The 13,873-nt window shown below is 41.4% G+C and overlaps 2 protein-coding genes across 2 annotated transcripts in view; one reads left to right on the top strand and one right to left on the bottom strand.

Annotated features, from left to right (window-relative positions):
- Nucleotides 1-1,748, bottom strand: part of DERA (deoxyribose-phosphate aldolase) — a 332,278-nt gene extending 330,530 nt beyond the window's left edge. The window contains exon 1 of the mRNA XM_069228473.1: nt 1,620-1,748. Within this exon, the coding sequence (XP_069084574.1) occupies nt 1,620-1,650 (31 nt within the window). The 5' untranslated portion in view covers nt 1,651-1,748. The remainder of the gene's footprint in view (nt 1-1,619) is intronic.
- Nucleotides 1,749-2,538: 790 nt separating this feature from the next.
- The window catches only part of STRAP (serine/threonine kinase receptor associated protein), a 137,972-nt gene continuing 126,637 nt past the window's right edge, over nt 2,539-13,873 (top strand). Inside the window, exons 1-2 of the mRNA XM_069228472.1 lie at nt 2,539-2,786; nt 13,286-13,421. Coding sequence (XP_069084573.1) covers nt 2,675-2,786; nt 13,286-13,421 — 248 coding nt within the window. The 5' untranslated portion in view covers nt 2,539-2,674. The remainder of the gene's footprint in view (nt 2,787-13,285; nt 13,422-13,873) is intronic.

The raw sequence follows: 13,873 nt of genomic DNA, 5'->3' as shown, positions 1-13,873 counted from the left end.
AATGGGATCAAAACAAATCAACAGACTTGTCAAAGCACAGATTACATTTTTGGTAATACTTGATTTCCACACATTATCGATTGCAGGATGTATATGTTTACCACTAAAACTGGTTGTCCGAGCAAATTTAGTGGCTTTTACAAGGGAAAATGTGCTGTCTGTAACTGACAGCGCGCTACCAACCCATGCATTAGTAATATGTTTGTGACAGTGTGCGCTCCAAAATGCACCCCCTGTTACAAAATACACAGTTCCCATTCTCTTGATGAATATATTTTCTAAACTTGTTCTTTCTGCGATGCTGGGTGTTTTTCACAAGCATTATAACTTCAGTGTTGCAACATTGATTGCAGCACCCTCTCTCTGAAAATCGTTCCAGCACCATCCAATCAGAGAACAGAAGATGCAAGCTTGATTAAATGCCAGCAGGCAAATAACTTCTAACTCATCTCGAGGACCCTTGCAACCACAGGGCACGGGCTGGCAAAGGTGATAGTGAGCCCTTGAGACGGCGCAAAATCCCTCAGGCTTGCCAGATCTGTTCCAAGACTAAAGAGAGGAATAATGAAGAACAAGGCACGGAAGCTGTGACTGAGCAGCATGCAATGGGCACTTGGGTGAGACAGGTCCACCACTGCTGGGGGTGAACAGGACTGAAGCTTGAATGTTAGCTGGGCCACCCAGCAGGTGGTTAATGTGGGTGGGTTTATTGGTGACAGCTATGTAGAGAAAATATATCCCTTTATTTAGATTTCCAAATTTTAGTACTCAGTACTGTAAAGTGTAAATCCTGAGAGATAAAAGAGGGCCAGGTCTGTATCTTACAATTTCAAATACAATTGCAAGATAAGCTCAGCACTAGTTCTTTATTTTGGGGCTTGTCCATTGCTTTAACACGGCTTTCACAGCCTGAATCCCCTGTCCCTCTTCCCAGAGATATCTTAGGCTACAGCAGCGTGTTGTTAAAATGATGGTACCGTGCCTTACTGTTTGCGTGTCCGATGGCCTCAAGAACGGTGTGATGTCATGTAACGGCTGTCAAACTAAGACAAACACAGGCTTACTCTTGTGCGCGAGGTAAAGTAGCACATTTTCCAGCAAACAGTTAAAGAGCTTACATTTAAGGGGATTTCATCAGGTTTAAGACCTTTTAAGGAATTCACATTGCCCAAAGGCGTTACTTTCTGGCATTATTTCCTTGACTTCAGTGCTTGGTTTTACACGTGAGAAAGTGTCACTCCTAGTGTCATATATTTGCCAGTATCATGTCACTCACAAGTACCCTCCCTGGAGCCAAGGAAATGTTCATACAAAAACAACTTATAAACTTGCCAGCTATGTCGTCACGAGGAGTTGATGGGATGAGAGGCGGCGCTTGTTCAAATGTCCCAGAACGCACCCACGTCAACATGAGAGCACATGGTTTGCTAAATACATGTTGTCCTTCTGACGTGCGTCTATTTGGCATCACTACAGTCACTTTTTTGCAGCCTGAATCTTTCTTTCTGGGAATAATACTTCGCTTCTTGCTGAACTGCGGCTGTTATTTCTTTTGACATTTTATCCGTTTGGGCGTACTCTCAGACGAAGTATGATTGACGGCCGTCCATGCTACTTACCTAAAGGGATACCTTGGTTCCTGGCGGACATAGTCGCAGTCTGCTATTTACCGAACCCCGCTCTGGTCCGCAGTGTGTACTAATGACAGGACTCGCTGTCACCGCTTCCTGAACGCCCCCTGCGCGATAGGAGCCTGAACACACACGTGAAGCGCCGGTGGTGGCCATGTTGGAAGGTTTTCCTTTTACTTGAAATGTGGATCTCTCTTAAATGAATGACATCTAACACGACAGTTATCCTAAAAAAAACGCTCTGTTTTTCATCAAATAAATAATGCAGTAGACTGGCTCGCTTTTTGACCTTTCAGGGTGTCAAAAAGGTGCTATTTCAGACGGTTGCTAGATAAGCTTGCTTCCACATCACGTTTTAGAAAGTGGTTGCGTGATTTAAAACCAAGCCCTTGTTGACACGAGAGCTGCAATAGCTTTTTCCTCTGTTCTCTCAGCGCATCATACTGCAAAAAAGTTTTCAATTATCGAAGGTAGTAAACTTTCTTGGTTTGCGATAGAGGCATATTTCAGCCCTTCACAAATCAGGAGCGAGAACAGAGACACCACCGTATTAGCGGGCAGACTCAAGCCTGACACTAACATGGCGACGAAAATGGAAAGCACTTCATCCTACCCCTCTACCTCGCTCTCCAGAGCATCTAAAACAGTATCTACACGGTACTTTTCCATTTGCAAAGGTCCAGAAGAGAGGATCATATTGTAAGAAGAAAACTGCCTTTCTATTCCATTACAAAGAAGAATTGAAATTGTTTCGCAAATTCCTTAGGAAATAAAATGAAACTTTTGTACTTCCAAAATGGCCACGGCAGTTGCGATACATTTATTTATTGGCTCTGTCTATTGTTGTAGGGCTTGCGTAGTAATGACGCGCTCCGCTCCTTCTATTGCTGCAACCGTAGTGTGTTCGTAATTGACGGCGCCTGCCGCTCTGTACTTCCGGTTGCGTGTGCCGTTTCTCGCCGGTGGTTGTGTTGTGCTGGTACTTTGTGTCTGTCTTACCCATCGTTTTCTCTGTTTCGCGCATCCTACTTTCTCCAACAGTCATGGCAATGAGGCAGACTCCGCTTACCTGCTCCGGACACACGCGGCCTGTGGTGGACTTGGCATTCAGCAGGATCACCCCTTACGGATACTTCCTGATCAGCGCGTGCAAAGGTGAGATTAGCCGACACGGACCTAATAGAAGTCCACAATGGTTCCTTCCTCACACATATCCCCGCCCCAACAGTCACCGCCTCGCTAAGAGCCTGGAGAGCATGCTTGTCCGCGAGGCCTCATTTGGCTACTGTCTCTTCTTTCTAGTCATGTTCACCTTTTATAACTACAAAACGGCCTTTTGGACTTCCTTAGTGTCACCTCCTTTAGAACCGTCATAAAAAGGCTTTCATTATTTGATTTTACCTGGTATACCCTCCCAAAAATGTGTCTTCTTCTTTTTGAAGAATCATCAGATTGACTATAGCGTCTTCGTGCAATACACCTTGCAGCTTCTCACCAAACGGTGTCTCACAGAGCTCCCACCCCCAGTAAGACAGGTCTCGCATTGTACCCCCAGGACATTTTCACACTGATCTCCCCCATTGTCGCACTCAACCACAGCGCTATACTGAATACTGTCTTAAAGTCGTTCACATGACCCCCATCTCTTATATTTGGATGGAGATTGTACGTTAAAAACTGAAGTACATGTTCTACCTGGCTTAACTGCATCCCCGAAGACTGAAGTGCACTGGGTTGGGGGAATGCACTGCTTTGGATATGTTAACGCGTCCAATTATGACTAATTTACTCACTTTGGGACTCGTTTTAGGCTAATGAATCTTTTGACCCTGATTGAAGACACCTTAGGACGACATAGCTAATCAGCATGTCAATCAATATGTCAATAATGTCATCAAAGTTCACAGTAATACGACAATGCAAATTAATCAAAGACATTTAATAGAACTCGCAAACCATCATGACCTTTCAGTCATGAATCACCACACCAGTTTAATATGATTTTGTGAAGTTTATTCCCTATTAGTTACAATTCTACTAATAAGTTTATTAGTCTCAAAACCAAAAAACACATCAGCATAGTAACAATATGGCAACTCTGATAAGATTTCATCAAAGCAAGAATCACGAACATTATAACATAACACGGCGTCAGCATAGGTTATCCTCAGCAGAATATCATCATCACGTTATTCAGCATAGCATAGATTTAATCATTTGTCTATTTGCGTCAATTTAGTGAATCCCTTTCCTAACCTCAAATTAGCATTGGCATGTTGGGCTTCATGCAAAACAATTTAGTAACACCAATTTAGAAAACATCTAGCTATGGACTCTGTCAAAAGAAGCAGTTGGTACCTAGAAAGGAAAAGCAAACAGACAATTACAATTTCATTGTCATATAGTTACCCTCCGTATTTGGGTCAGCACTCCGGTTCGGTCTTAGTCCTCAGGACATCAGTTGATTCGCCATCAGCCAGGAATTCAGCAATCGGGTAAAAGGGGCACTTCCCTCAATAGGAGGTAAAGTGTAAACGGGCAATTTATAATGCAAGAATGGTTTTAAGAACCACACAGCAAAGTCTTTATGCAGAGTAACAAAGTGTCTGGGTCCTAGCAAAACGCGACAGCATCTCCCTCTCATCTATCTCCTATTCTCTCCTTTCTAATCTACTTCCTGGGGTCAAGGGTTTTTATCCCATTTTTGTTGTACATTCTCCTAAAATTTGGTTGGATAAGGGGTTGCACCCCACTATCTCCCTCCAATAGACTTCCGATTACTTCATCAAATTTGTCACCCCATAACAGTTCTCACGTATTTTATTGGTCCTTATGATTGACGTCTTTAGCGGGTGGAATGTCCGGTATGATTTCATACTCTTGTGGTCCTTTGCGCATCTTCGGTCAGTGGCTCTATTGTCTGTACCGGTTCAGGCGACCTTGTACCTGCCAGTGGTCTAAACTGTTGCATTCAGCTAAAATGTTTCTACAAGCAAGTAAAATTTCATGAGAACGGATCTACTACAGTTACATTCAGCTTCTAGTTTGGAAAAAAACAAGAGTTCATGTCCTTTAGCAAGTCAGCACACTGCACGTTAGAAAAAACACATTTAATATGAAAACCGGGCAGCTAGGCCTTGACTCATGCTAACTAAGGCCTAATGATTTATTAACAAAAACTTAACGTATAACCTATTATTATTAGTTCAAAATCATCTCTTAATATAACATTTCAACATTATTAGTCAGTTTAATTAGTCCCCATATATAATGACGGCCACTCCCCGTGGGCACAATTCAAGGACACGTTATAGCAAAATACATTAATACATTTTCTATGCGGCATTATTACACATTAATTCATAAGCATTTCATGTTAATATTGATTATATAGGCTACGCTCTCTCAGATACATCGGCTGAGAGATTGGACCCAAAATGGATATTGAGTACTAGGGCTAGACTTACATTGGTTAATTTAGACCAGAACGCTAGTGGTAAATTGGGCACATGCTGAATTTGAGATGGTTTTTCCACTGTGTTTGCATGGGCACTTAACATCTGAACCAGTTGTTCTTCAACCATGTTTCTACTGTATAAATACTCACACACAAACTCATGTACGGCAAATAATCTGTGCCTCTTCTCACACTCATCACTCGTCAGATACTGAATAGACTAATCGACTGACATTGCAAAAGTCCCAGTCACTTTTTTTAAAGTGCTTTTTCACTGTAATTTTTGCTATACCCACAATTCCCCATACCTTACAATATCGCCCTCCATCCCTTGTTTTGTACTTTCACACCCCACACATACCAATAACTAACGACTCACCCCTGAGAGCGCAGAGACTCCTAAATTTATAAAATACTCTGCAGCCTTTAGACCTCCAACATGGCCAATTGCAATACATTAAATGTCTCTTGTAGGGAGTCAATAATGAGCATTAGTTACAGCTTTTAAGTCTTATCATAAGTTTTGAATCTCTTCTTTATTAGTCAAATGAGGTTTACTGAGCATAGCATAAAGTGTGTCCCGCATTCTATTACTATTCTAGTGTTACAGATCAGTAATAGTAATTCATTTAAGTCAGAAAATATCAAAAGGTTCAAGACTTCAAGAGGCAGTCTTGTCAGCAAGGCTATCAGTACTCATAAAGAATACTGTAACAGATTCTGATTAAGAATAGGCTATGCAGAGAATACAATCCAAGTCCTTATAAGAGAATGAATCTGAGAGCGTATGCCGTGGTAGGCATACGCAACCTCTCCTGTTCTTTCCCTGGGACGCTTTTTATATCATAAATCACAAATAATACATTTTAGTACAGTTTTTTTCATCCATGGTATCAGAGCAAGAAAATCTGTGGGACAAGAACAGTTTCTGTTGAAATGGTGAGTTCTAACAAGGACAGTTCTAACCGTAATATTTATTTGTCAACATTTCCACATTGGTTGCTACTTTAGATTATTTTCTCAGGGGTATTGCTTTCTGATAGAAAAGACACTCATGTAAATTGTAAGCACTAATAGTTTATATCATACTTATTCTCACACATCTCCATCCTAAAGTCTATTCGTAAAGAAGCAAGTTTCAAATTAGTTTAGCAAGTTTTGAGATTCCAACGCAGGTCAAGCTGCTTAAAAAAAAATGAAATAGCTTTCTTTGTTAGCACAGGAAGTTTGCGTCATGTACAGGCCATGCAAAGATTACGGCAGAAACATTTCTTCTGAATTAGCTGCTTTGGAATTTATCAATGTTAGCAATCAAGCAAATATGGGTCATGCAAAGTTTATAAAAGAAATTGCACTCTTAAAACCTTTTGTTAAGGCCTAGATTTCACCTATATAGGTCATTAAGTAAATGGATATTACCCCCAAAATTCGGCCGTTAGGAAGAGTGCTAACAGGGCTGTGTGACTCTGTGACGATATGGCAGATGCTACCACTGTTAGTGGTGGGCAGAATCTTCCTGATGAAGATGGTGCTGCTCCTGAGATGCCCTATGTCCTGCATAATTCTCAGTTCCTGAACCCCCAGGAAACATTTAGGGAACCTGATAGCCTTTTAGTGGCAATGATGTAGGCAATTAAGTGTAGCAGGGTGGGCCTGCATGTTCTAAAACTAGACCCTACATGAGGTGGTCTTGGACTCCCAGACCTTGAGTTGTATTAAATGGTGGCGCATTTGCAGCTTGGGGCCAGATGGTGTTCAGAAGAGGATAACTGGGAGAAGCATCCGTTGGCGCAGCTCCCCGAGGTGATGCATCTGCCAACCATGTTGATGTCAGGCACAGCACGTCACGTGAAACATTCCTCCCATTTGCGGTCAGGTCACCCTCTTGCGGAGGAATGCTATTAGGAAGGTGTTCCGGGCTGAGCCTTTTTCTATAAAGTTAGTCACCTTTCAGGAGGCCCGAGAGTTGTTTGGTGTAGACACGGGACAATTCCTACAATTTACAGCTCAGACGCGGGTAGTGAGGAAACAGTGGGCTGATTTTTTTGATATATTCCCCCCTCCTCACGGTCTCCAGCTGTGTCGCAGGATAATTGCATGCTGGAGCATAGTTCTTCCAGGACTCTGGTGCCCCATTATATACCGGGCCCTGAGAGAGGGACAACTGCAAGCTGCCAATCAAGGCATATATGCCAGAGCCCATTGCGGGTACCTAGTGGAAGAGAACCTATGCCCTTGTGTAGGAAGTGTCTAGTAATGCGTGATTTAACTTAACTCATTTTTATGTTCTACACCCAGCATTCTTGGTCCCTACCAGACTCAGGATGAACCCACCTGAACATATAAGTGCCTGAGATGCAAAAAAAGCGGTGCAGGGCTCACTTATATGATGTGGAGTTGCAGGGAACTCTTTTAGTATTGGCACAGTGTGGTAGGTCGCCTGTAGAGCAAGACCAGTATCTGCATTGCAACTACAGCTAAGCACTATCTGCTGGGTCGAATTCCATACTCTAAGGAGGATAGAGTGAACTATAGGTTTGCTCAGTTGGGGCTCCAGCTAGCTAAGCATAGGGTGGCTATCTGTTGGCTCTCTGCAAATGGGCCCTCTCTTCATGCGTGGATTAAAGACCTAGATGAATAGAGACTAATGATTGAAGTTTGTACGAACAAGCGACTGGAGGATGACTGTTGGGAGTGGGAAAGCATGTTACAAGATATAATTGATATGGGGGTGAGGTGTCCGCTGCTGTGGCACTAGGGTATGGTACCTCGGCTCATCATCCCCTCACTGGGATCTGAGGGGGCGTCTCCAGAGTGAGAAAAAACCCTCATATATTGGCGCTAGTGAGAGTCCGGGTCCCACACCTAAGGTCATAGTATAGGGATAAGCAGGAGTGATGTTGCGACTGAAATGTGGTATCCAGGTAACTAACTCCGACTTAAGTACCCCCGTGGAGGTGGATTTGCTGATTACCCCACCCCCATTGAGGAAACAGTGGACTTTAGAAGAGGTGCATGGGCAACACAACCTAACGTTCAGCAATCTGACCAAATTGCACAGTAAATGTGGAGTAACTGAAGGCAAATATTTCACCTCTTTTATTTGACTCTATTATATGACATTTGAAAATAAAGTGTTAAAAAAATGTGTTCCCCAGAAGTCCACATTGTAGTTGCCAGGGCACTGTACCATCTTCATTATGGCAGTGCCCTGTGCCGAAGGCTAACTCTATTATCTTCCTTAATCTGCAAGGTTGGCTTCAAGGGACCCTGCATATCACACATTGTTGTCTAGAAAAAGTTGCCGGAGTGCACGCAAACTTGCTAACAAGATTGTCATCTAAGCAATTCCTCTGGCTATTCTTGCTGAGCATCATCACTGTCCAACATGTAAAAGCGATCAACAAGGTGGAACTGTCTTTGTTACACACTGCAGACTGGCGACATACAGTGACATAAACACACTCCATAATTCCTTTCTTTGAAAGAAGCATTGAAAACCAGCCACATGTTTAAACATATAGGAACCACTTAACAATGACATTAGGTCAATAAATGCCCCTAGACAAGAGCCACATGACCAATTTTTCCAGCTGAGTTGATAGACTCCTACTGTGCACCAAGCTAGACATTATTGCTACTCAAAACAAGATGACCAAATCAACTCGGGTCATTTATTCTTGCAGCCCAGTTTCCAATGGTTGTGTTTGGGGTTTTGTTTTGACTTGTATTCTGCTGAGTTGGTGTGTTTGTGTTTAGTGTGAGCATGCTCTTGGAAGTTTGATCTCCTATTTCTGTATTCTCAAAGGAACCCTACACCTTCTGGCACATCAGTAGTGTCTCCATTACACCAATCAATGTTGTGAATTTTTTGTTTTTTTTTTGTTTTTTTTTTGTTTTGCTTCGGACCTGGGATGCTGAAAATGTCATCACATCTAAAGTATACCAAGGGTATATTAATTCTGATCATGAAGCTTTCTTTTGAGCCTTCCAGTGAGATAGTAGCCCTAATTGTAGGAGTCCTTTGACTAACTCTTCTGAGGGGGTCACTTTGTGTGGTAGGAAATAGTCTTACACAATCAGACTGGACGTACCAGACCACCACCTCGCTGGTTATGTCCCAGACGGCAATAGAGTTTTCCAGGTTGAACAAAACATGTATCATTATATGGATGGGGATTTAGCGGACAGTACCTTTGCTTGAATAGTGCCTGCTTGGATAGCCATTACTTTAAAATGAGTCAGATTTATGTCACCGCCACCCTATTTTTTTCAAGTAACATCAAACTGTGAAAACGTTTTACTGATCTCCTTATGATGTGGGAAGGGGGTGAAGAAACAATAGTAGAGTTTTGGGTATGGGTCAGTCAAATTGACCTACACCTTCATAGCAGTAAACTTGAAGAACTATGCCTTTACTTTTCTATAAAAGCAAACAAACACTGAGTGTTTGAAAATCAAGGTGTATGATAAAATCACTGATTGAAATTCTGTTATTTGGCAGCCAACACCCAAGATAGCTGAGAGTAAATCTCCCATTTCAACATGCTTTGCAAGTCAGAAGTAATTGCATTGTGGCTACCATACTATCAGCAAGAAACTATCTCAAGATAAACAAGCATTTGCAATGCAATAGGTTTCGCATTTGCTTGAGTTAGAGCTTATGGCATTCTAAATTCATAACTGGACTTTTTTGACACTTAAATTGGTCAATCCTGCCCCATAAATTTGACTTTTCCTGCCATATAATTCCAGTGGCCCTGCATATAACTAAAGCACTTCCATTTACCTTCTTCCTCTATCTGCAGCAAAAAATGAAAAGGTTGCCATTTAGCATCCTAATTTAAATCTGCTATTCAAATTCCAATAGGATACGTCTTGCACCACCCCACCATCAGCGATGCTCCCAAAATAGAAGACAGCCACAGAGGAGAAATAAACTAGAAAGGTCACCCAAACATATCAAGAGTGTTCTAACAGTCATCCTGTAATAAGGATAAGTTGGCCTGAATCATGGTCATAATTGTAATAAGGAGAGATTATTAAAACATATATCATTGATATAAACATTTATCAGAAATAAAGTTTTGGCATTAGACTGTAATGCTCAAAACAGCCCCTAGAGGCACCATAACAAAAATAACATTTGTAAGAAACATAGGGCCAGATGTATTTACCCATTCTGTGTCTATGGAAAAATGTTTTAGTACATCTGGCCCATGGTCATGTAACCATATTGATAGATCCTACAGGGCATAACCCCTTGAAAAAAAAACAAGATACAGTAATTCAGTGTTACTGACAGGCCTACTGCAGTGATTTTACAAACAAGGCCTTGAAAACAAAACTTATTCCAGCTGTAAAACAAACATTCTAGCCATGAGAAAGCTTAAAACCCACAGAGTGGTGGGAGGGGTTATTATTTTGGGGTCCCCACTAAACTAGTGTGGGGACCCAGAGACGAATTAGAGTGTGTCATGCCAAGCGTGTTAGTGGAGGTCCCATTGTCCTATGACCATTACAGGCTGAATTATGAGCAAAAATGTTCTGTAAAAGTAGTGCCCTGCAAAGCATTATGGGGCAATTTTCGCTAGTGCAATGAATATTGTAGTATCAGCTCTTCCGCTGTGCCAGAAGAACCGCTTTTGCGTTGAGGATTTCTGCTTTACCTAAAGCATTTACCAATTTCAAGTGTTTTAAGGTGAGAGCCACAAGAAATGACTGATTAGGTAACTCTGAGCAGTGTGTCCAGTGCTCCAATACAGCCAGTCGAGTTCACATTGTTGTGCCTGTTCGCGCTGTGAGCGCCATGTAGCATGAAGGGGAGAGACCCAAAAATAATAGTTCTCCTACGCTGAAGTATATCTGCAGTCGTGCAGTAGTCCATGTAACGGGGGCAGTCTGCAGGGCGTGACAAAAACAGCATCAAGGCGGGGCGTTTACCAATGGCATCAAGTGATATATATATATATATATATAATTGTTATTGTTAATATTATATATATTTTTTTTTTTTTGAAAGGCAAGCCCAGTAACTAATGAAAGTGATAGGCGTGAGATGGGTTTAGTTAAAAACCCACAATACTTACAACAGGTCAAAGCACTTACGTGCTCGACCTGAAAATTAAGCAAGCTAGTAAACAGACTCTTAATGACAATCATGATGTGCTTCTAGAAATTACACAAAAGAAGAGGATCGATTACTGTCTCACCCCCAACTCACATATTTCCAAAAAGCTCAGATAAAGTATCAGAAAGCACTTGGCAAATTTAAATGCGGTTTGAGACAAATATGATAAACCTTTTTGCTTTTAAAGGGGGAAGACATTTAAGGTATCATCTCATCCATATCAGGCCAAGACTACAGAAGGTACACAAAATATAAACTATTTCATGGTCCGTTCTTCCAGTCATGAACCACTTTCCATGTCGAAACTGTGGTTTCTGTAAATTCACCAAAAGAATCCAGACATTGACCTAGGTCTTGCCACACTGTGGAGACAGACCATTTTCAATGAATTGGAACAGTGAGATTGTGAGTTACAGCATCACCTTTAATTGCACCCTCAGATATGGGGGTGTGACGACACAAAACACCGGTAAAAGAATCATCGAGCATAATAGCAGTATTAGATAGGATATCTTGACCATTAATTTGGTGTCGCATTGAAATGAATGGAGACGCTTGAAGAACGACCTAACATGGACTTTTATTGAAAAATGGGTGGCCACTGTACAATCTATCAAAGGGCTAGACTGTTCCTATGACAATGGTAAATGATATAGTAGCATCACGTGATGATTGGTTCACCCTAATCCAATATTAGCTACCACCTCTAGAAATGCAACCCATGTCAGATGTTAGTGTAATGACATTTCATTAATTTTTGCCCCAAGACACTTGAGACACTCTGAATATACAGTAGGCATCTACAATGGGCTGCGGTGCTGTGGTTTCCATTGCTAGAGGTAAGATTTGTAACCACCACAAGCTCTTAAGATTACTTGGTCTGATTTATATAAAACCAGTGACTTATGGCTAATAAGGCGTATGAGTGTTAATGTTGTGGTGAGGAGGAATCTGACACACTGCAAGGGTCTATTCAGAATGCCCTTTTGAGCAATGTGCATACACCTACTTCATTAGGGCATCACAGCTGTTAAGAGTACATTGGAGAGGGGTCTGCTTTCTGTCCTGGAAGATGAGCTGCTGTGCCTTTGAGGCCTTGTTTATTGGATTGGGTCTCCAGTCTAGCACATCTTCTTCCTTCTTGAAGTCTTTAAATGGACTAAATGTGAATAGAGAATCTACTCTGTTTTACCAAGATTGAGTAAGATCTAAAAACACAGTTAAAACTTAAGAAGCTTTCCACATTATTCATAAGAGTAAAAATAAACTGTTAGTCTGTCATTTGGATTAGGGGTAGAAATCTCTCTGCATGCAATATACATATGTACCTCCTTGGATCAGCTTGTATGCCACTGTAGGGGGTGAGGCTACAGGTTTGGTAATTCACAGTCATTGACCAAGTGTACAGTTTGGGACCCACTCTTTGTAAAGCCACCCCTTGAAATAACTCTTATTTAGTTTCGGAAACTTTTTTTATTTTTTATTATTGCATTGCAATGCTCTTTATTATTGATGTGCTGGTGCTATTTCTTTACCCTCCTGAGGTGCATAGTAATTTCTCACCTGCTTTATTTGTGCATTAGCATAGTCTTAATACTTTGTGCTTGGTGAGTTCTTTTGGAGCCACTTTGTTTCTGTTTCACTCGTACTGCTGCGAACACTTGAAATTTGCCCCAGTTTCTATCATTAGAGATGATCTTTGATAGTCTGCAAAGTTTCTGTGGACATAGTCAAGCGACAACAGCTGGGCTCTTTCATTCGCACTTTGCATATTCAGTGTAGCAAGAGAGGTGTCTTGTCTTGCTCGCTCCTGTTACAGTAAGTGGGAAGCAGGGAAAAGTTGTCCTTTTACCAGGTCGCTTCCTACTTTCCATATGTCTGGAGTAATTACCAAAAGATAATTTTCAAGTACATTTTGTCACAATGTGCAACTGTATTGTTAATCATACTAAAAGTCTGAAGAAACAGCATTTTATTTCAGGATACTGGATTACTAAGGTATTCATTCTGGTGTGTTCTACTAACTTGTACATCAGTGTGGCTTTAACCATTTTTATTTTGTTACAGATGGCAAACCAATGCTTCGTCAGGGTGACACTGGAGACTGGATTGGTACTTTTCTTGGTCACAAGGGTGCTGTCTGGGGCGCCACATTAAATAAGGATGCCTCTAAAGCAGCCACAGCAGCTGCAGATTTTACAGCGTAAGTGACCATGGTTTGTCCTTTTTTATGGTTAAACTGCAGCTATGATTGAGAGTCAAGTGGAGAGGAAACTATAGAAGCCGCCATGTCTTACTTCATTAATTAATGATATTAAAGCGTTCTCAAGGTGTGTGTGAATTTCAGTTTTTTTATTGTGGCTTGTATGTAGGTTGAGATGACACAGCTAGACCTTAAGCTGAATTGAGGTGAAGTCATTTTGGGAGAATGTGAAACTTATTTAAATACAAGCTATTGAAGAAGTATCTGTTCTATATACATGCTAGAGCATGCCATTCAGAAATCTTTGCAGCATATCGAAGTTCTTGAAACATTCCAACCAGAGCTGATCTCTTTACTCTGTTATTTCCCAAATCTGATAGCCACACTTAGTGGTTTTCCCTTTGTAGGCCTAACCAACGAGCCATCTTTTAGCTGTCTGTAGACAAAAGCCA

Source organism: Pleurodeles waltl, chromosome 4_1 (genome assembly GCF_031143425.1).
Source record: "Pleurodeles waltl isolate 20211129_DDA chromosome 4_1, aPleWal1.hap1.20221129, whole genome shotgun sequence".
Taxonomy (NCBI): Eukaryota; Metazoa; Chordata; class Amphibia; order Caudata; family Salamandridae; genus Pleurodeles; species Pleurodeles waltl.
The sequence above is the reverse complement of the archived record's forward strand: the minus strand, read 5'-3'. Positions and strand labels throughout refer to the sequence as shown.